Source organism: Aethalodelphis obliquidens, unplaced genomic scaffold, assembly GCF_003676395.1.
Source record: "Aethalodelphis obliquidens isolate GAN/ISIS:26980383/991018 unplaced genomic scaffold, ASM367639v1 scaffold1, whole genome shotgun sequence".
Taxonomy (NCBI): Eukaryota; Metazoa; Chordata; class Mammalia; order Artiodactyla; family Delphinidae; genus Aethalodelphis; species Aethalodelphis obliquidens.
In genome coordinates, this window is record NW_020837945.1 from 81047031 (window position 1) to 81068772 (window position 21742).

General features: G+C 44.4%; 1 protein-coding gene across 1 annotated transcript in view; it reads left to right on the forward strand.

Annotated features, from left to right (window-relative positions):
- The first annotated feature begins 451 nt into the window (after positions 1 to 451).
- The window catches only part of ETV5 (ETS variant transcription factor 5), a 56492-nt gene continuing 35201 nt past the window's right edge, over positions 452 to 21742 (forward strand). The window contains exons 1-5 of the mRNA XM_027109573.1: positions 452 to 600; positions 3720 to 3838; positions 3974 to 4061; positions 4194 to 4241; positions 4335 to 4385. Coding sequence (XP_026965374.1) covers positions 3794 to 3838; positions 3974 to 4061; positions 4194 to 4241; positions 4335 to 4385 — 232 coding nt within the window. The 5' untranslated portion in view covers positions 452 to 600; positions 3720 to 3793. The remainder of the gene's footprint in view (positions 601 to 3719; positions 3839 to 3973; positions 4062 to 4193; positions 4242 to 4334; positions 4386 to 21742) is intronic.

The window sequence follows — 21742 nt, forward strand, 5'->3', positions numbered from 1 at the left end:
AAGAGCCAAGCCTCGGTAAAAAGTTGGGAGAGCTGCAGGGAAGGAAGGAACTGCGGCTCCTCGAGGCCCTCGGCCCCTTTAAGTTCTTCACTGACTCAGCTAAGCTTCCCCCTCAGGTCGCGTTTTTTATGAATGAAAAACGTCCTTACATTCATTATATAAACAAGCCTGTGCTGATTGGCCAATGGCCCCCGGTGCATAAATTATGTAAAACAGACCCCTGAGAGGTGGGGAAGGACGCGCTGTTGACCAATGGGGACCGGAGTTGATGGGGCGGCTTGGCTGGATTTGCCCGCAGACAGGGTAAACAAGAGGTGATGGACAGCCGCTGGAGCGGCCTCGGGCCAATGGGAATGCTACTGGGCTATAGCCGCGGGCCAATAGCAGAGGGCGGAGCGGCAGGCCGCTGGGGGCCGGGCCAGCGCTCCAGCCTGGTTGGCAGCTGCGGCGCAGAGTCCAGCGGCTGGTGCGCGGAGCGGTTCAACGTCCCCGTAGCGGTTCGGCCCAGCCATTAGCCTAGGCGCCCAGGCCCGGTGCGCGCGTGCGTGAGCGCGCCTGCGCCCCGGGGCCGCTGCAAGGGGAGGAGAGCCGCTGCCTCAGGTGAGGGGGCGTCGAGGAGACAAGGGGGCTTAGGAGGGGGTGTCCAGGAAGGGCCCAGCCGGCGAGAGTTCACTGGCTGATTCAGAATCCTCAGAGTCTGGGTGCACTTTCCATTGGGGTTGGGTCCCCTTCCCTCCCGAGGCTGACCACCCCCTCCTCCCGCGGCCAGGTCCGGTTCGGTTCCTGGGAGGCGTCGGGCGGGGGCGGCTAACGGTTCCGGAGCTAGCGGAGAGCGGGTTTCCGCACGTCGCGGGGGAGGCGAGCGGGAGCGCGAGGTGCGGAGGCTCCCGGGTGGAAATGGAGGGGCGGGGAGTTGCGGGCTTTAGTCTCTGGAGACCTGAGAGCCCCGAGGGGACTTGGAGGCTCGCGAGAAGAGGCACTCGGCAGATCTTTGCAGGGGGGAGGAGGGGGCTGAAGCAGCGTAGGGGGAATGTTTGAGAGTGATGCACCCCCACCCCAGCACCTGGAGGGGTTAAGTGACATAGGCATGTGCAGCCTCCGGGGTTGGGGGTCGGCCAGGAACTTATGAAGGCCTTGCAAGTTTCAGGATGTGGAAAGCGGACACCCAATCCCCCCACTCCCACCCCCAGCAGACTGAGGGCGTCAGGCTGCATGGCGATTCTCGAGAAATAGGAGAGCATCAGAACCGCGGCCTGGGGATGGTGGAAAAGAAAAAAATGGGTGCGGAGGGCGGGGGATGGAGAGATGCTGGAGCCTCGCGCTGGATTTGGGATCTGACCGCATTTTCAGAGGGGAGGGGACCTCTGGGGGAGCCGAAATCCTGATTGTGGAGGGGTGCCAAAGAGAGATGTTTGGAAGGGTGTTTTTTTGGGGGGGGGGGACCGATTGGAGGCGGTTGGTAGCGCCTGGCGCCGCAGCTCGTTTTTATGAATGTGGGTGACTTTATGAATGAAGTGGGTTTCTTTCGTTGGCTCGCCGCTCCCTGCGGCTTTTTTTTCTTTCCCTTTTTGTGAATGAAGCATTGAGCTTTCTTCCTAGGACGCTGGGGTGAGGGGCCTGCGTCGGAGGCTGGGCGAGCTTTGGGAGTGGGGGCGGGGGCGCATCTGAAGGAGTTTTCTTGAATGGAGAAGGCTGGGAATTGGGTGGAAGTGTGTCTTGTTTTGTGAATGGGGCCCAGTGAGAGGGATCCAGTTACAGCCTTTACCTGATGTGGCGGCCGCGGCTCTCTCTCATTCATAAAACCGGGCCCGCTGCGCGCCGCGGGGGAGGGGCCTCGATCGCGCCGCTGCGCTGTGTTAAAGTTTTTCCTGGGGGCCCCGGGAAGGGGGGGGGGCACAAAGGAAGTGGTTTAAACTCCTGGATGAACTCGAGCCTTCCCTTCAGGCTTTAAAAAAAATTACACTTTGAACACGATTTTTCTAGCCCTTGAACTGTGAGAGCTGCGTTAAAGATCCTTGATCCCCCTTTTGGGTTCGCTCTTTTCTTTCATTTAATTTTTTTAAAGGTATTTTTGCTCTTCATGGTGAAGTATTTTTGCAACGTATTTCATCGTGAGACTCTGAAAATATCTCCCTCTCCGATCTCCTACCCGTTGTCCCCGTCTCCCAATAGACATTTACAGAATTTCTAAGGCCACGATTTATTTTATCTGACAGATTTTTGAAGGCTGCAGAGAACTCATTTTCTTGCCCCTCGGCTCACTGCTGATGCGCCTCAGATTTTGTTTACCGTTTGGTGACATTTGGGAAAGAAGCTTTATTCTGAACGTTTTAGCGCTGTTTGGAAGGCACGCAGGCAGGCTAGCCGAAGTGTTTTTCTAGGAAGTTATGAAGTGTGCAGTTTTGTCCCTCTCCCTCTTTCTCTTTGACTTGGAAAATATCTTATTACTTGGACCAAAGTGATGAGAGGAGGCTGGCCGTGAAGGGTTTCCTCGTATCCTGCTAACTTACAAAAATTGGATATGTTTCACACAGTGTGCAAAACAAATTGGATGGAATTGCCCACTGAGAAAAAGTTCCCTATCTAAAATTTGTATACAAGTTAAAGAAAAGATTTATCCTGAAGTGTTTCGCATTGCTTAGAGCTGGGATGAGTGAAATGAATGTTTCCCCCATTTTGTTGACTTAACTGCGTTTTTGTTTGAAGAATAAAACAGTGTTCGGGAAAATGGCACTTTCCTAAAATTGTTACTTTATGTCTCTCAAATTAGAAAAAGTTCCTCCTCTCCATTCTGACCCCCAGCCTCCCTTCCCAGCCCCAACACTTGACAGTGCTGAAACAAGTTTAATTTTATTTTTTGGTCATATTTGAGAAAAAATGATTTCATTATAATAAACCCATTTTTCTTTCCATGGATCTTTTGCTTTTAATGCTTTTTAAAGATCTGTGGTAGAGATGCATTTAAAATATGTGCAGTGGAATTTAGTTAACTTTATGTGTTACTTTTCATAGCTACTTTATTCTTTAAGAAGTTGGAGATATCACAGACATCTCTGTAAGTTGCCACGGAGTCGGTGACATTTACAGACACTCCAGCTGTTTGGACAGAAGGTTTAAGTTTTAATAAAAAGCTGTGTGTGAAGTTAGGTATACCACTGATCGTTGTATTCCTGGAACTATTTTTAGTATTTTACCACTGACCTACAAAATACTTTTAGAAACAGTATGTATGTCAGATTCTTAATTGCAAATAATTTGGAATGCTTAAACCCAGTTTTTCTCCTTCCTGTCTCTGTACTGTCAAAAATTAAATTATGTCTAAAAAAAAAAAAAACCCTAACACTACAAACGCCCTGGGGCATATTCTTATGGAAAGACTCTTGAAATCGCCCTTTTTAATGAAAATACGGTCTTTTTTTTTTTTTGGTAGGGGACAGGTAGTAGTAAACCTATAATTTTAATGATTAAATAAAAAGAGAGAGAAAAAGATTAAAAGACTGACTAGGTGAATGGATTTGGCACTAAGTACACCATGAATCTTTGATGCCCTTAATCAAGCCCAGTGTTAGTCTGTAAAGCTTACACCTTGAAGTGGGCTTTAATTACCTCAGAGAAAGGTAGTGATTTTGCACAGGCCCTAAAAGGACAAGCAATATAAAATTACTTCATTTCTCTTTCTTCCCCCCTCTCGGTTAAAATCTCCCAAATTCGTATTACAGGAGGATCCCTTTCCCCCCAGAAATTACTCAATGCTGAGACCTTCCAAAGTGACATTAGAGACATTGGAAGCACCATGGATGGTTTTTATGATCAACAAGTCCCTTTTATGGTCCCAGGGGTAAGTTTATGTGGCTTTTGGTTTGTTTTGTCTTCCCTCTTCGAACATGAGTCTTCTCCTTATTGGTTTATGGCACAACCCCCTTTGGACCCCTTTATTACACTTGAGTCTTCACTGTCTGTTGGCCTCTTTCAGAAATCTCGGTCAGAGGAGAGTAGAGGGCGGCCTGTGATTGACAGAAAGAGGAAGTTTTTGGACACAGATCTGGCTCATGATTCTGAAGGTAGTGAAGCTTTCCCCTCTGTTGTGGCTTGTTCACATGGCTCCCTGCAAAAGCTGCATGCAGCCAGCTCTTCCCTCTTCTCCCTAGCAGAAGAATTCTCCTCATTCTGGTGTCTTCTGTTTTCAATTCCAGAGTTGTTTCAGGATCTCAGTCAACTTCAAGAGGCTTGGTTAGCTGAAGGCAAGTTTCTTGGCTGTCCTATTTTCCACATAAAACATTTTATTGTGCTTTTTAATAAAACTTAAAGGTCTAAAATAAAAATCTCTTTTCCAGCACAAGTTCCTGATGACGAACAGTTTGTCCCAGATTTTCAGTCTGATAACTGTAAGTACCTTTCTGGTGGTGGCACATGTGTTCTGAAATTGTTTGGTCTTGGATCATCCAAGTCTAGAATACTCTTTCCAGTTGTAGCCAGCATATTTGGACAGTGGAATGTGTTTGGTTTCTTTTAATAATTCAAAGTTAATCCCCCTCCGAATTTGTTTCATTCCTTATGGAAATTATTTCTAAAGTGCTTTTACTGTATTGCAGGTGAGATTTACTGAACATGATTTTATCTTAAAGTGTCTTTTTGCCTAAGAATTTTGCAAGGCTTCAAGATCCAAATGATAAATTAATTGAAATATATAAGTTGTTGGACCAAGCATCCATAAATCAGTCATCCTTTCACAGTGGTTTTTTGGGGTTTGTTTTATAAATTAAATCCTTGATGCAAATCATGAGCCTGACTTTTTTTTTCTTTTAAAGGTGCAGAAAATAGTTAATGGAAGATTCCAGTTAATTGTTGCTTCACCAAACATGTTGTCAATTTTGTTTCTAGTTCAAAGTTGACAAAAGGTGGTCACAGAGTGACCTGATTTGAACTTATTTTTCATGTAGTTGTCAGGACTTTATCATTCAGAGAAGAGTAAAAACTTTCTTAAAATGGTCTTTAAGTGCTCATATCACTGAGATAACAAATGCAGTGGGAGCTCAAAAGGCGGCTCTCGGTGCTGGCACAGGCACAGTTCGCATTACACTGATCTTTTGGGGCTGTCCTCAACAGGTCTGGGAGGTTTTATGGTCCAGGAAGAGCTATCAAGGACAAAGCTGGCTGATGAAATTTGAGCAGCACAGGGCAGCTCTAGAGAGCATTAGTTACTGGCGAATGAGCAGGTTTAAGAGAGGCCTGGAGAAAAATGCTGCCTCTCTTGAGAGTTGCATCATAGAGAAATTCGTGTCTTAGTCATAGTTTATAATAGCAAGCACCTGAGCCAGGCAAGGATTCGATTTCTCATTTTGCACCAACACATTCTTCCCAGCTTTGTTTTATCTCGCGTGTGTGTGTGTGTGTGTGTGTGTGTGTGTGTGTGTGGTGTGTAAAATGCCACTGGGAGAGAGCATATCTTTTGGTGTAAGTAAAAGTTGGGTGTTCTAAATCAATAAATGAAAGACCAGAGGTACCAGCTAATCTTTAATGATAGGCCTCGTATTCAAGGTACAGTGCTGGGAAACTTTGAAAGGGAACAAACTGTAAGCCACAGATGCATGGTTACCTTAGCTTTGTCACAGCTTGCTGTGAATGTTTTCTATAGGAGAGTAAATGCGTGTTAATTATTGCCCTCTGATTGCTTTCAAGTGATTGGGAAGCTTGCCACTAAAAAGCTAAATAAAGATAACCTAAATTTTGTGTGTGTGTGTGTGTGTGTTTGCAAGATAAAAGACAGGATTTGTAATCCTACTTTGCTCTGTGCTGACAATTTGGCCCAGCCTTTCCGGTTCTTGCTCAGAGCAGCATAAACTGCAGTCTGGGAGGTGGCTTTCTTGGCAGAGGTAATGCTTTTATGACACTTGTTTCTCTGTAATCCAAAAGAGTTAAAAAAGGAAGGTGAGATGACTGCATTCAGGTTGATTTCATGTGCTGAATCAAAGGTATATTCTTTAGAGAAAGATGTCAGCAAACAGGATTTATATTTGGAGAGATATTTATCTGCAGGAAGAAGCTAAAGTGAAGGAATCAATCAATGTGTTTTGGCTCCTTAGAAATAATTCCTGCTCAGCAAATAGAATGTGCTACCTTCTTTAATTAAAGTGCCATACCTAAAATGGAGCTGCTTTGGGAGATGTTTCTGCTTTACCAAGTGTGATGTGTTTCTTACTTTGTTTGCTTTTTGCTTTAACTTCTTAAGGTTGAGCTTTTCTGTCTTTTAAGGATAAAGCATATGGTTGAGTAGCCTCAAAAAGTCTCTTAATAATTCTTTCCCCCTCTCTGACTCTTATTTCTGGAGGTGGAGCTTCAAGAAGGATAGATTCAAATAGAGGTTAGGCAGGAACACAAATGTGGGGAGGTGTATCCTTGAGCCATTTATCCTTGCTGTTACATGTGTAACTGCTTTGACTGCAGTTGAGACAGGCAGTGTGGACTCATGGGAGCTGGCAGAGCCCAGGGCTGGGCAGACTCTCTGAGTGCATCTCACAACCTCCTGCTGAGGATCAGCTTCCACTCCAGTCACCTTCTGGAAGAGCCCATGATTGTTCCAGGGGAGGGGGGGAAGCTCATTTAAATTTAATGAAATCTTATGAACTGGTTTGAATCACCGATCAATGAACTATAAACCAAACTCACACTTGCTAGGTAAAGCAAACCTCTTCCCTAGGGTAGCAGAAACGTTTGTGTCTTCAAATATTCTTCTGTGGCCTGCCACAAGTAGTAGTCTACCTTTCCTGTTGCTGATGATTTAATTTTCCATCTTGTATGTGTGAGAGTTTTTGTGTGTGAGAGAGAGAGAAAAAGAAATACCAAGTAATGTGGGCAATGTTTTATTTTAGAACGTCAGGTTTGAAGATTATGGCTTACCTTTTTTTGATAAACACCACTGTAAGCTCAACTTCTGAAGAGATTATATTTTGTAAATTTTCTAGATTTGGGTTCCTATCCATAGGCATCCATCTATAAGTGTGATTTAAATAAATGAAACCACTGTTCTTATAAGTCTTATAGAAATGCCCAGCCTACTTCTGGTTGTATAGATTTCCCCTTATGTCACAAATTCAGACATTAGTAAAGTGTCCCCCACCTGGAAACTCCTAAAGGTCACATTCAAGGGAATAGAAGGTTTAACCTATAGATATAGGGGTTCTGCCAATGCCATCCATTGTCCCTTGATCCTGATGAATAATCCTGAAGATCCCAGATTGTTTGAGCTAGAGGTCCCGTGTAGAGATGGTCTTGCCTAACCCTTTCATTTTACTTATGACAAGGTCCAGAGAGCTGGGGAGACTGACTAGTGATGGGGGGCAAGTGGGAGGGGTTAAGTGAAATGAGGGGGGAAAATGTATAAAATCATATCCTTGAAGAAGCTCTCACAAAGCTGCAGAGCCAGGGAGCACTGTCAACGCCCAGGGCTGCTCAGGGCTCTCCCTCATTATTTCAGATACCTGGAGCTGGCCCTCAAGAAGGCCTGGGAGAGTGCTGGCTGCCCAGTCTAACCCACAGTTCTCTTCATTCTACAATCCCAAGAAACCAATTCAATATCTTGGTGCTTTGAGTTTTTTCATGTAGGATTTGGAAGAAAGAGAAATTATAAAACAGAAAAATTATGAAACAGACATGTTTCCTAGAAGACATTAGTGTGTATACAGATAAAACTATGAATATATATCCTGTATATTATGAATGTGTGTGTAGCTGCATGTGCCTTAACACACAGAACTACCAAACCACAGAATCTGGGTCAGTAGATAGATGTGTACTACACATTTTTACTACACATTTTCACAGAATTAGCTGCAAATCAAAACCATGGATAAGAATGGAACTCAGAGTGCTTAGATTTGGGGTAGGGGTGGGTAGTCGACATTCATTTTTCTGAGCTGACTGGTTGGGCACCTTAGGGTAATTACTAGATTTTAGCATATATAAATGCGTTTTTTTTTTTTAATGCAGATTTCAGTTCTGATTTTTAAAAATCTCATTTGTTTGAATTGTGACTGTTTTATCTGTCGTCATTTTGAATAACTAAAATATTTTATGCTGGGGAGAAGGTGTGGTAAAATCTTATTTTAAAAGATGGTCTCTGCACCAAATATAATTTGAAGAATTGTTTTAAAATCTGAATGACCTTATTTTCCCCTGGAAGTGTTCTTTTTAGATCTGTGCTTCAAAAAGAATGGACCGACTGGAGGAAGTAAGGGTAATTTCCTAAGGACTGGCTAATTAACTGATAAAAATCGACATTTCATAAATACATTGCAATAGATGACTGGGGAAATAGGATTAACTGTTATGGCAGCCCTTGAGCCTAAAATACATTGATCTTAATCCTGTTTCTATATGATATTATTCATCTGTTGTTTTTTTTGTTTGTTTGTTTACTGCATAGGAGGTTGATATGGTAGAGGGAGTGCCTTCCTTTGGGAGAGGGCACATGATTTTGGCCCCAGATATGATGTAGCAAAACTGTACATTTACTTGCTCTGTGTCCTTGGGCCATTTCTACATGAAAGGAGCATCCTAAAGTCTTTTTGTTATAAAAGGTAGGAGAGAAAACAGTAGGCACTTTAAAAATAAGAGGCTTGAGGGAATCAAGACTGTCATTTTATCCTTATCCAGAGCCGGTAGCTCTGAAGGTAGGGAGAAGAAACAAGCATGCGAAAGCAAGAGGATGAAAACTGGAGGTTATTTGACTCCAAGTTTTACAAACCTTTCAAAGTCTTTGTTATCTATCCCACTCACCACCTTACCACTGAGAAGGAACTAAATGATTTGAAATCCTTCCTGTTTTGATAGCCTCCAAGATCCCTAAGATGCTGGACTCGTAAGGACCCGAGACGTAGTGTTCCCACTTATCAAACAGAGCCATATGTTTACACGAAATCTCTTTTCATCTGACTTTAATTCAGTTAGGCTTATTAAAAACAATAGATTTTTTTTCTCTTCCTCTTCTATGTCTCTCTGCTCTCAGTCCTCTAATAAAACCCAGTATCCTTTCCAATCATTTGTTTGGCGCAAAAGACTTGGAATGGGGAATTACACCTGCGTCTGCCGGGCAGATCACTTCTGTAGATGCCAGAGGTAACAAAATCCCGGCATCAGTCAAGAAATTAGTCTATCCCCTGTTTTTCAGTGTTCTTCGGCTTTATAAGATGAAGACATGGGTAGACTGGTGAAGCTGAGGATTTGTACTGTCTGCCATTTCAACCATCTAGTAGTATCATTGTTTTAATTTCAATCCTAGAAAAAAATATTACCTGGTGGGGTAGGTGGGGTGTGTAATTCTCTACCCAGAGACTCTTCCCTCCACGTGTTTCTGCAGTTTTCATGGTGGTAAAGCACATCCGGGCCCAGAGGCTGACAGCCCCCTCTCGGGCACATGGCTGCCCTTGAGGCAGCTTGGGCCCCATCTGTGCCCTGGCACACAGTGCTTCTCTGCTTGGAATCCAGGGAGCTCAGAGTCTTGTCATGTTGCAGCTCCCAGCTCTTGGACAAGTGCCAGGCATGTTGATGCCAGTACCGGATTAGGTTTCTTTTTTAAAAATTCATTTTGTGAACTCATCAAGCTCATTTAACAGAGGCTTTGGTCGTCAGTTTCTATCATTGTCCCATTCCTCTAAGAGGCTCAGCTTAAAATAAAGGAGAGACAAGACACTAAGCCCCGAGTGTGTCAGTGGGTGGATGCCTGCACAGGGTGTGTGTGTGTGTGTGTGTGTGTGTGTGTGTGTGTGTGTGTGTGTGTGTAATCACAAGGTAAGTACACCTTTGGGCTTGGCAGGTAAATGACAGATGTTAGCAACTCAGATGTTAGAGCCGCCTCATGAAGGAGGCTCCCCTGCCTAACAGAAAGAAACATCTAGAGGAAAGTTGCAGCCAAGGGTGAAGATTCCAGGGAGCAGGATAAGGTCTAGCTGTTAAAAGGCCAGGAGTTTGAGTCCGATCTGCAGAGCACTCCAGGCATTGAATGGAGAGTCTGTAGTTAGAAAGATGCAGAGAAGTGCTTCTGGTGTCACTATCTGAGTTCACTGGCTGTGGGAATGGGGGCAGGCAGTGAGAAGAAGTCCACATAAGACATTTGAAAATAGTCCAATATGTTTCAAAAAAGAAGGAAAACCCATGTGCTAAACTTTATCTTTCCTAAAGTAGTATATTCTTCCTTGAAATAAAGTCTAGTTGTCACACTGGCTTCATAAGATCTCCCTTAGGGTGATATTGAAGGCCTGAGAAGAATAGAAACCCAACCAGTTTTTAGCCTTGTACTTTGCGTTATCCTTGGAGTAGATTTCACTCCCACCCCCGCCCCCAGATCTCCTGCCCTTCTCTTTTGATGTCTCCTGAGCATGCCCGGTGGGTATTATAAACTTTTCAGGCCGGATGCAAAGCCAGGAAAAGGAACTGTGAAACTGTTCATAATAGGTAGCTCGACCCCTCCCCCTCTGCAGCCAGAATCTAGTAGTGAGTGTCTCCAGAGACCCACTCCCTCGGGGAGGAAGCCAGGTGGCTCCCCGATACAGCTATTGGCAATGAATGGAAAAGCAAGGAGTCTGGAAAGGCTGGCTTCCATAGGGAGCTGTCCTCTAATGCAAACCAGTTCGTCCCTGAGGGCAGGAGAAATACCGCTGAAGTCTGTTTCTCTCAGCTGGTAGCTACAGAGTCTGAAGTGGGCCGCACAACACAGATTTCTTTTGCCAGAGGGCACTTGCCGACCTCACTTGGAGCTGACTTGCACACCCTTGCGGATTTCAGCCAGCGTCTTGGCCATCTGAATCTTAGGGAGTGCAGAGCACGCCTGCAGGGTCTGAATTTCTTACATAAACACAGCGCGCTGGGCGAGCAAGCGTCCCTGCGGCGACAGCTGGTCTCTGCTCCGTCGGCCCCAGCGAGCTGAGCGGCTGAGTCCCCCCCACCCCCACCCCGGCCTGAATGGAGCATTCCAAATTGGTTGTGAATGGAGGGCCGGGCTCCCTTGCAGACTTTTTCAATGAATAACCAGACCCCATTGTGCAGGCTGTGGAAAAACAACCAACTCAAACAACACTGGGACTGTTAGAAATATGCTGGTGATTGGCAGTTTGGAGAACCTCCAAAATTAGTTTCCTTTGGCTTCCCTGTTGCTCCCTGTTCTCCAAGCCTGGGCTTAATGGGGTTTGAGTTTTCTTTTAAGTGCTGACTTTAACCCTCCAACTGCCAGACTGGGGGCCTGGGCTTAGGCAAAGGGCTGCTACTGACCCATGGGCCCGCCACCCCCCTTTCTTTGTCTCCCATTTTAGACTGTAGCTGTCTAAAGGGAGTGATAATAGGAGAGGGTGGTTTAGCTTCCCTGGAGAGAGAGGTGTTGAGGCTTGATCTGAGGATATTACCCTTTTATCTCTTGGTTCCCGTGGGGCTGTGGTTTTATCTCCCCACTGAAGAGTCCTGCCTGCTCTTCTACTCCAGTCTTTACTCCAGGCCTGAAGAACGGGTGTTTTTCTGCTATAGCACTTCTACTTAAGATTTTAACATGGGAGGGACCTAGCTGTAATTTCTCGACTCCTTGGCTTTCTCTCTCCCGTTTAATTTCCCACTGTGGTCAGATACCTGTCATTTTAAAATGACCCTTCCTCAGCTATGGGGGAGCCTCACTATGGCAGCAACCCTCCCATGGGGTACTCATCAAATGCCTTTTCTCCTCAACATCCCAGGAAGTACCAGAAAGAACCCAGCCTATGAGGAACCCCAACACCAGAGTGGCCTCCTCACCCCCAAACTTGGCCAGGTTCTAGGGGTACACTTGCCTCAGTATCACCCACCTGAAACATCTTCCAGCCTCTTGGCTAACAGCTCACAGACATACCCCCCCTCCTCCCCCACCTCAAAGGGCTGTGTGGGCTAGACCAGGGCTGTATGATAAGCATAAAAAGGACAATCCGTTAAAAAAACAAAACTGAATAGTAATGATCCGGTGCCATTTCCTCAGGGTTTTAAATTAAGAGTTCTTCTTCTCACTACCTAACAAGGCTGTTTGCATTTGTGCTTTTGCTGTAAGGATTTTTTTTTTCCTGTAATGTTTCCCTTGCTGTAAATTGGTCTTGCAAGAGTGTCTTCTCTTCCCTATTAAAAAAAGAACAGGCCTGGGCAGATTGTCCTTTTGTGAGAGAGTTTGAAACCTCTCAGGAGGTAACCCTAGATATGGGCTGTGTAAGAGGATGCTGGTACTTGTGCTTCTCCAGAGGGGCTGAGGAGGACTTAGCTTACATAAACACTTCTCAGCTGAGTGCCTGGAAATGCTTTGTAATTGCCTGAAAGGGCACTTAATGAGGGTCTTTTATACTTTTCCCATAGAAAAGGTAGAATAGAAGAGGGGGGATGTCTCTTTTACTTGGCTGCCCACAGTAAAGATCAGATCCTGGAAGTCCTACCCCAAGTTTCCTAATCTGAATTTTAATAGAGAATAATTCAGTAGGGATAATGTCACTGTGCTGAGGGTACCTCAGCAGAGTCAGAACATTTCTGCTTCTCCTCAGCTTCGTTCTCTTTCCTTTCCTTCCCCACCAGCCTGGAATCTTATTTCTTGGGGAATAAAGAGAAAACAGCAGCGTAGGGCTTTAATGTATTCTGTATTTTGACATATTAAACAAGGTCCCTGCTTTCCAATTTCCATTCCTGTCGAAACAAGAAGCAAACAGTTTCTCTTAGGCTCTAAGTGTGTCCAAAAGCAGAGAACCCCTGTCATGTGTTTCTTCACGTCTGCCTGAGCAGTAGCATGGTGCTCTGTGCGCAGCCGACACTTGGGGAGTGTGTTTTGCACACCAAGGCTCTCTGTTCTGTTCCCTCCCCGCCCTGTTGCTCAGCAGGCCCCAACGCCAGCCTCCAGCCTGCAGGGAAGTAAGTTTGTAACGTGAGTTCTGAAAGCCCCTGGGATGACCTTAGTGATAGATAGAAAAATACTAGCTAGGGCTATTTCTCATTTTCTGATTCCTCTCTTAAACACATGCACTAGCCAGGTCTTCCCAGGCTGCATCTAGACTTTGTGTGGCTAATGCTGTTCCCCAGTAAAACTGTATGTGTGAGGGGACAAGTCACAGTTTAGGTACCCTTGACATACTTGGTGCGTTTCTGCTCTTAGGAGCGTTGAGGTTATAAATAGAAGGGAATGGTTCTCTCCTACGAGAAGCCTATTTCTCTAGGGTTTGAGTTTTCTCCCGTCAGACTTTTAAGATGAACTTTAAACTTGAAGGTAAAATTTTCCACCGTGATTAAATCCCACTTCAAATATTGTTGATGCTTTAATGCCAGTTTAGATGAAAATCAAATAAACTGGGAATAAATTATAGAAGGGGTGTAAGGTTTGGTCTTGCATTTTTTTCCATTCAGGAGGAATGCGCTGTTTCCCCCTTTCCTGATGGTGTGTTCCGCTGTGAGCGGCCTTTCGTGGTAGAATTTGCTGAAAGCCCACAGTGGGGGGAGCCAGCCTTTCACCTCTAACCGAACCCGAGTTGGGAGAACAGGGCTCTATTTAGGCCTCTCTCTCAATGGTAAAAGTTAAGCAAATAAGTTGTCTATCATATTAGTTTCTCTGTGGCCTAGAGTTTTGGGATGTGACACTGATGCAATTAGAAATATTCGTTCTGTATAAAATATTTTCATGGCAGAGCCCCGTATTATAATACACAAGCCCTACCTCAGTCAGAGTTGGGCCAGATCTTTTCTAAGCTCCTTTTTCTCCCTTTCATTTCTAACTCTTATATTCAAGGCCTCTGGGTTTCCATTTTTGGAATTCTAAAATAACAATCCTAAATTGTTAGGATGAATGAGTCCCTGAAAGAAAATGAACTGCACAAATCCAAGCTGTTTCAAGAATAATACTAAAGTGTGGAGAGAGTGTGAACTTGAAGTAAATCTGAAACTAGTTCATCTGGGTCAAAAAAAAAACAACCCCAAAACCTCTCTACTACCATTGGCCTTAAATTATCTTCCTTATTTGAGAAACCAGTTTTCTATTTAGAAATGACTGTTTGAAAGATGCAGTTTCAATGAGAGGCAGCTGTTCCGTGATAGGCCCTCTTTCTGACCTGCAGTTCCCCTCTGAGTCAGGACATTCCTGATTTAGTACATTCAGCCAAGGTGGGTTTTTCTTACTAACATGACCACTTATTTCGGGAGGAGAAAGAAAGCATTAATACAAAGAATCTTTTTCCTTCTATTTTAGCCAGACTTAGAATAGAGGCCCTTAAAAAATCGCCTGTCATTATTGTTAGTACTGGTAGAGGTGAAGAAAGGATAAGGCCAATGTCCTATAAATTCCATTTAGCAACTGCTCTTCCTAGTTGATGACCAAGGACATGACCAGCCAGCCTCTTTACCCTGGCAAACTTGCCACTGGGCCATAGGTCCCCCTTGAGGACTCTTTGGCCCCTAAGCCCTCCCTGTGTATAGGCCCATTACCCTGACCTCTTCCCAGCACCTGCCCAGCCTTTCCAGCCCCTTGTTGCAGAAGAGGCAAATAGATGGCCTTGAGGACCACTTCTCTTCCTAGCCAAAGCTATCCTCGCTCTGTCTGCGCTTTAGGACCTGGGCATCACCCTTGTCTCGGGTCACGTTTTCTCCTCTCCGGAGGCAGAGTAAAGAGGTAGGGGAAGCCTGGAGCACCCCCTGGAGGCTAGAGTGCTGCCCACATTTTGAGTGGTCAGCCTGGGTGGTACTGTTCTACCTTTTGGGTTGCACGTGTACATTATACAGTGACCTGCCAAACTGACTTCCATGGGCAAAATTTCGTTTTTCATCTTCTGCCCAATAGTATTTCAGCTGGTGATTTGATTTTGAGATACCGTGTCCTGGTTGTGCCACCGGTGGCTGCCATTGCTCGAAGAGGCAGTGGAAGAGGGGGCAGGGGAGGGAGGAAACTTTCTGTGGGATGATACCAGGGAGCTGGGCCTAGCAGAAGCAAACCTCCAAATCACCCACCTCCCCTCCCCATTCTATGAAGTTACTAGATAATATAAACATTCTAGTTCATATAAGACCCCAGCAGTGTAAGAATGCCCCCAATAAAGCCCTTTCCTATAAAGTATAACCCCCTTGTCCAGTCAGTCCCTCTTTTCCACAGAGAAATGTAAATCCCTTTTTAAGTGTAAGACCACCGTTTTCATCTCTTCCTGCTTTTACCCGAGCCAGAAGGGCTTTGTTGGGGGGCCTAAAGGAAGCTACAACCTCGGGGCCCCTTAAGCTGGAGCTTTGGCTTCTTCGGAGCTGGATTTCTCCATTGTTGAATCTATCTTGTGTCATATATTCCACATTCCAGGGAGCAGTAAGAGCATAAAATACCATAACACCAGGCCCATCCAAACAAAATTTAGCAACATTTCACTTTCCAGAGCCAGTGTGAACACTGCAGCTTCTTGTCATCGAAGCACCAATCTCACATACAGCCAGCCTTTCCCCCCTGAGAAAGCAGCATTCTACAAGCCCAATACTTGATCTGGGGCACAACCTAGACCCATGTTGCTCTTGTCAGCTCGAGTCCATAACAGAGATTTAGGGTCATCCTAGGTACACAAAATGGAAGAGAGGCCTACAGAGCATGGCCTCATGGTTTTAACTTCTTCATGGCATCAATTCTGTTGACTAATTTACAACCCAGGTGGGAGACATTCTATCAATAACTCTAATTCCTGTCTCCTGGGAGAAATTCCACTGCCTTTGCAGGTGACCTCTCAGAAGTTTCAGATACCACTCTCTACTAATGCTATTTATACCTTTTCAAAGTTGGGCCAGTTTTTTTTAAGCTCCTTTTCCTCCCTTTAATTTCTAAACTCTTGTATTCAAGACCTCTTGGTTTCCATTTTCAGAATCCTGAAGTGATCTTCTCATGTCCCTGCTAACCCTGTTTGTCTGCCACTCCATTTGTGCATTGAGAGGGGTCTCTCTGGAGACAGTCTCCATACCACCTTTTTAAAAATTTTTTATTTTATATTGGAGCATAGTTGATTAACAGTGTTGTATTAGTTTCAGGTATACAGCAGAGTGATTCAGTTGTACATATACATGCATCTATTCTTTTTCAAATTCTTTTCCCATTTAGGCTGTTACAGAGTATTGAGCAGAGTTCCCTGTGCTATATAGTAGGTCCTTATTGGTTATCCATTTTAAATATAGCAGTGTGTACATGTCACTCCCAATCTCCCAATCCACACCATCTTTCAGGTAAGTGCCTATCATTTTTTATAGGAACTCGCCAAAAAATATTCCTGGGCTTGCATCCCCCAAAGTTTCCAGCTGTAGAATTCCAAATACTTGATATAACCTCATTTACTCTTATGAGTAAGAAAGGTGTTTTCTTCCCTCGCCTCTTTTCCCACTGTAGCAAGACCTGGCTCTAGTTTTGTAGGTTATTATTTCACTCTGGTATTACCCAGCCATCTTCATGCAGGGTCATCAAGATTTGAATCTCGCTCTTGGGCTGGTCCTGTTCCAATACCAATGTAATTATAACCCTATTTGTTGGATCTGACGGTCTTTTCCCATAGTCCATGTCATGATAAGTTCAAAGGCTTTTTTCTTGAGCTGATTATGTTACCCCAAGTTTCTAGCTCTAAATCATGAAAAACAGAGTGGGTTTTTTTGTCCACACACCAATTCCTGAAGCCTCTCTTCTGCTGACTGTAGGTTTTTCCCACTGCTTGGGAGAAATCTGATTCCTGGAGCCAGATGTTCCAGGAACTAGTTTTATCAGTTCCTAATTTGGCTCCTATGTTATTTATTGTACAGAAGATGATATTGGCCATCCATATAGGGAAGACTTCTTTAATTGTTAATTGATGAGTTCTGCTACTTCCTGGTTGATCTTACGTCCTGGGGCCCTGAAATATATCACCAGGGTGATAGTCAGTCCTTTGGTCCTTACTGAGAAACAGGACAAGTAAGGAAAGAATAAGCTGGAAAAATCAACATATCCCCCCACCACCATGATTAATCTCCAATCTAAAACCCTGAATACTATCCCTGTTACTCATCATCATAAACCTTGTAATTCTATTTGATTTCTTAAACTATGTGAATTTATTAGTGTGATGAAAACAGAAGTTACTTTAAATAAATAAAATCTTGAATACTGCCACTGTGACGATTGTGAAGAGATCTTTCCCTATACCTACTGATACCAGATTCTATCCCAGAACAGAAGCCTTGCTTTCTCCACGTAGGACTTTGCCCAGGACAAATGCAGCTATTCTTGCCATTTGAGATTCAGAATGAACCTGCCCTGAAATCTCAGCCCCTGTATGTGGTATGCTCACCCAGATGTTGGCTGTACCAGATGTTTATCATATTTCCCATGAGTTATGTGGAAAGCCTGTTTCCGTACCAGAGTCCTGCTGCCATTCTTGATTCCCAAAACGTAAATGCACAGGGGATTCTCCAAGCCAACAGACTTGAACACAATTTAGGTCTCCAGCTCCACACTCCTTTCTGATCTCTTAGCCTAATAAGCTAGGTTGGACCAGTTGTAGCTCCCAGAAACTCTTGTGCCTTTTTCCCCAAGGCTCAGGGCACCACAAGTCCAGGCAACCCATTTCAAGCTTCCTCTCCTGGCCCTGGCCCTGCTCAGGCTTTATGGGCAGAAGGAGCCAAACCAGCTACTTGGAGGGAAGAATGAAGGAGAACCTCGAGGAAGAGAACTTTAATTCCTTTTAATTCTGCCAGCCTTCACAGCTTGATGATGGCTGCATTGTGCCCTTCTGAGGACTCGGGATGAAATCTAATGAGTTGTTCGTCTGTTCCGGTAGCGTTCTAAATGTGTTGTGCATATACATTCACAAGGAGTGGACATTCTCCATTTTTTTTTTCCAAAAATGCTTTGTGATCTTGAGTTGAGCTTACGTTTTAGTTCCTGTTATATGTGTATTAATATGTATATGGAACTACTGATCAATTTTACTTTTGTTAATATTTTGTACTTGTGTAATTGCTGTCTTTTTACCCAGGCCATAGTAGAGGTGGCACTGGGCAGTAGTCATGGTGATAGCAGGGGCAGTTTTCATTTTGCCCTCTCTTGGGTGTTCCCTTCTCCTTTCTAGGTGGGCCAGGGCCAAAAACATATTTGAGAATCACTGGCTTAGATGTTAAGAGTATGACAACATTTGTCCTTGTGTAATTTTAGATTCCCAGGGCTGTATTATCCAAACATGGTAAAGGTACGGTATAAACAGGGCAGTCTCCTTCCAGTTTGGTAATAGGCCAGGGGGTGACTTCCGTCGTGTGTAAATGCATGGTTTTGAAGTTCTTAGCACGTCTACTGACCTGTTAGTCAACCATAAGATAATTTTTTTCTCCAAGTATCTTGGAGGAGATGAGATATAATAGCTGTTTTATCGATTTATTTTTAAAACATATTGCTACATTTACTTCATTTCTCTGTGTATAGATTTTTTTTTTTTCCAAGTTATTGGAAAGTAAGTTGCAGGCATTACGACATTTCACCCCCAGATACTTTAGCGTGCATCTCCGAAGGACATTCTTCTACATAGTCAAGAAAATTAACTTATTCAGTAATATTCCCCAGCTGTCTTTTATAACTGATATTGACATTGTTATTGATATAGGATTTGATTAAGAATCATACATTATGTTTATTGTTATGCCTCTTTTATCTTCAACCTATAACAATCTGCCTACCTTGCCGCCTCCCCCCAATAACACTGACCTTTTTTAAGAAATGAAATTGAGTTATTTGTAATGAGGTGGATGGACCTAGAGTCTGTTATACAGAGTGAAGTAAGTCAGAAAGAGAAAAACAAATACCGTATGCTAACGCATATATATGGAATCTAAGAAAAAAAAAAAAAACGGTACTGGGCTTCCCTGGTGGCGCAGTGGTTGAGAGTCCGCCTGCTGATGCAGGGGACACGGGTTCGTGCCCCGGTCCGGGAAGAGCCCACATGCCACGGAGTGGCTAGGCCCGTGAGCCACGGCCACTGAGCCTGCGCGTCCGAAGCCTGTGCTCCGCTATGGGAGAGGCCACAACAGTGAGAGGCCCGCGTACTGAAAAAAAAAAACAAAAACGGTACTGATGAACCTAGTTGCAGGGCAGGAATAAAGAGGTAGACATAGAAAATGGACTTGAGGACATGGGGTGGGAGAGCAAAGCTGGGGCGAAGTGAGAGTAGCATCGACATATATACACTACTGAATGTAAAATAGTTGGCTGGTGGGAAGCAGCAGCATAGCACAGGGAGATCTGCTCCGTGCTTTGCGATGACCTAGAGGCGGGTAGGATAGGGAGGATGGGAGGGGAGGCTCAAGAGGAAGGGGATATGGGGACGTGTATGCCTATGCCTGATTCGCTTTGTTGTGCAACAGAAACTAACACAGTACTGTGAAGCAATTATACTCCAATACAGATTAAAAAAATAAAAACTGACTTCTTTTGAAGGGTCCTGGCCAGTTGTTTTGTAGTTGTTGACTTTTTTAGGGTACATTTTTAAAGGATATGTAGAAATGCAAACAACATACAGAAATGCTGACCTTAGGCCTGGAAATTCCCTATGTTTTGGGTTTACTCACCTCTCATATCCATGTTATAATGTTGACCTCTAAACACTGGTAAAAGAACAGAGTGAGTCAGATGGAGAGAGACTGTGCATGTTTACTTAGTTACATGCATGTTTAGTTCCTGGAGAGAACTAAACATGCATATAACTAAGTAAATGAATCCCTCAAAAGGAGAGGGCTTTTGAGGGATTCATTACAATTTTTTAGCAAAGCTTACTAAATAGTTGATTTTACTATTTATGGATGATTTTTTGCTGTATTCAATTTTTGAATTTATGTTTACAAAGGTTAGCTGTATCAGATATTAAAGAAAATGGCACAGTCCCCCATATCTCCACCAATTCTGCTTTTAGTACTTGTGCCCCTTAACTAAATTTGATAACATTTCAAATTTTTATTTTTGGAAACTGTCTCCAGGCAGAATCAATGTTAACCATCCATTCAAACGGGTTTGAGCATGTCTTTTATTTGGTTTAGAAATCTAAAAGGCATCTCCTTTTCCAGATACTTTTTTTATGTGCCAGAACCCGTCCACTTATCTCATCTCCCTTAAACCTCTTTGGTTCCCAGAACAGGGTATTATCTCCTGTCCTTGTCATTTGCTATAGCAATTGCAAAGAATATTGAGATTAGGAATATATTTTATGCTTGAAATGAATTTCTCATCTACTCAGGCCTAAAATAAAGACATATTTCTGACCCCTTTTAGTAGTATGGTAGAACTTAAAGTAAGCCTCAGCCTGCCTACCCCTTTTTTCTTACTCACTAGCTATCTATGCTTTGTCTCAGAATTTGTCCAAAACAGGCCAGCACTAAGGAAAGGTAGCAGTATGTTGGAAAGTAAGCCTTTTGGTTTTGTTGTGCACAGAACTCAAGGGACACTGCACCTGGTGACTTAAAGCCCTCTGGTGTTTGCCAACTGGGTACCCTGACAAGTTAAGAGTCATCAGGGGAGAAGAGGCCACACCTGCTCCTTCCAGACGGCTTTTGCATTTCTGTTTTGCCAGTGTCAGTTTTAAGTTCATATGTCCCTCTGCCCTCTTTCCTTGAGTTCTACTGACAGCCACAGTCAAAGAGCAGTACAGGCAGGTGTCTCGGGCTTCCCCCCACCATCATTCTTTTTTTTTTTTTTTGCGGTACGCGGGCCTCTCACTGCCGTGGCCTCTCCCGTTGCGGAGCACAGGCTCCAGACGCGCAGGCTCAGTGGCCATGGCTCACGGGCCCAGCCACTCCGCGGCATGTGGGATCTTCCCGGACCGGGGCACGAACCCTGTGTCCCCTGCATCGGCAGGCGGACTCTCAACCACTGCGCCACCAGGGAAACCCCACCACCATCATTTTTGAACTAAACAGTATGTATTCCATACTATGGAGGGAAATGAAGCAGGATGGTAGTGGCCTAAGACAGGAACAGTGACCCAAAGCTGGTGGCACAGGGAGTAGTAAGCTTAGGAATGGACCTTCCCTTTAGGATTATGGCTCTGGAATCCTGAGAAGTCTCTCAGCCATGACTGTGTACATCCACACCACATTTGTTCACGAGTGCTGTGAGAGGCTCTGGAGACACGGGCTGGCCACGTGGGACATAGCCTCATGGACATACCATTTGGAGGCAGGTGTTGGTGTTCTGGTCAACCTTCCATGTATGGTAAGAAGATCGTGCCTGTCAATCGTGACCAAATAAGGTCTTATCCTGAGGTCATGCCTGCACAGCTGATTTGGGAAGATGAGTCTGTTCCAAATGCAAGTAATGAAACTGAAGAAGGTGGAGAGGAAAACCCCAAAACAAAATCAGAACGGCGGCACCCAACAGAAAGCAGGCAGAGCCTCTGTGTGATGCAGGAGAAGTAGGATGGTCTTAGTCTCTCTCCCGCGCAGACCGCAGTATAACTGATTGGCAATTTCTTTAACACTCAGCGACTGCATAAATGCTGTATGTATTCACAACAAAGGCTGTGGCGAATTGAAATTTTGATGATCACGAAACACCAAAGGAAAGGCTTATTATTAGACAAGGTGGTTTTTGTCTTTCTGAAAAAAATTCCTTTTGACTCAAACTGTCGTGCATCATAACATTCAACAAAAGTGTTTTCCTTTGTTTTGATCCTCTGTGCTGTAATAGTGAAGTTCACTGCCAGCACTGGCATGGGGTAGCTGCCTTGGACAGAATCCACAGGCCTGT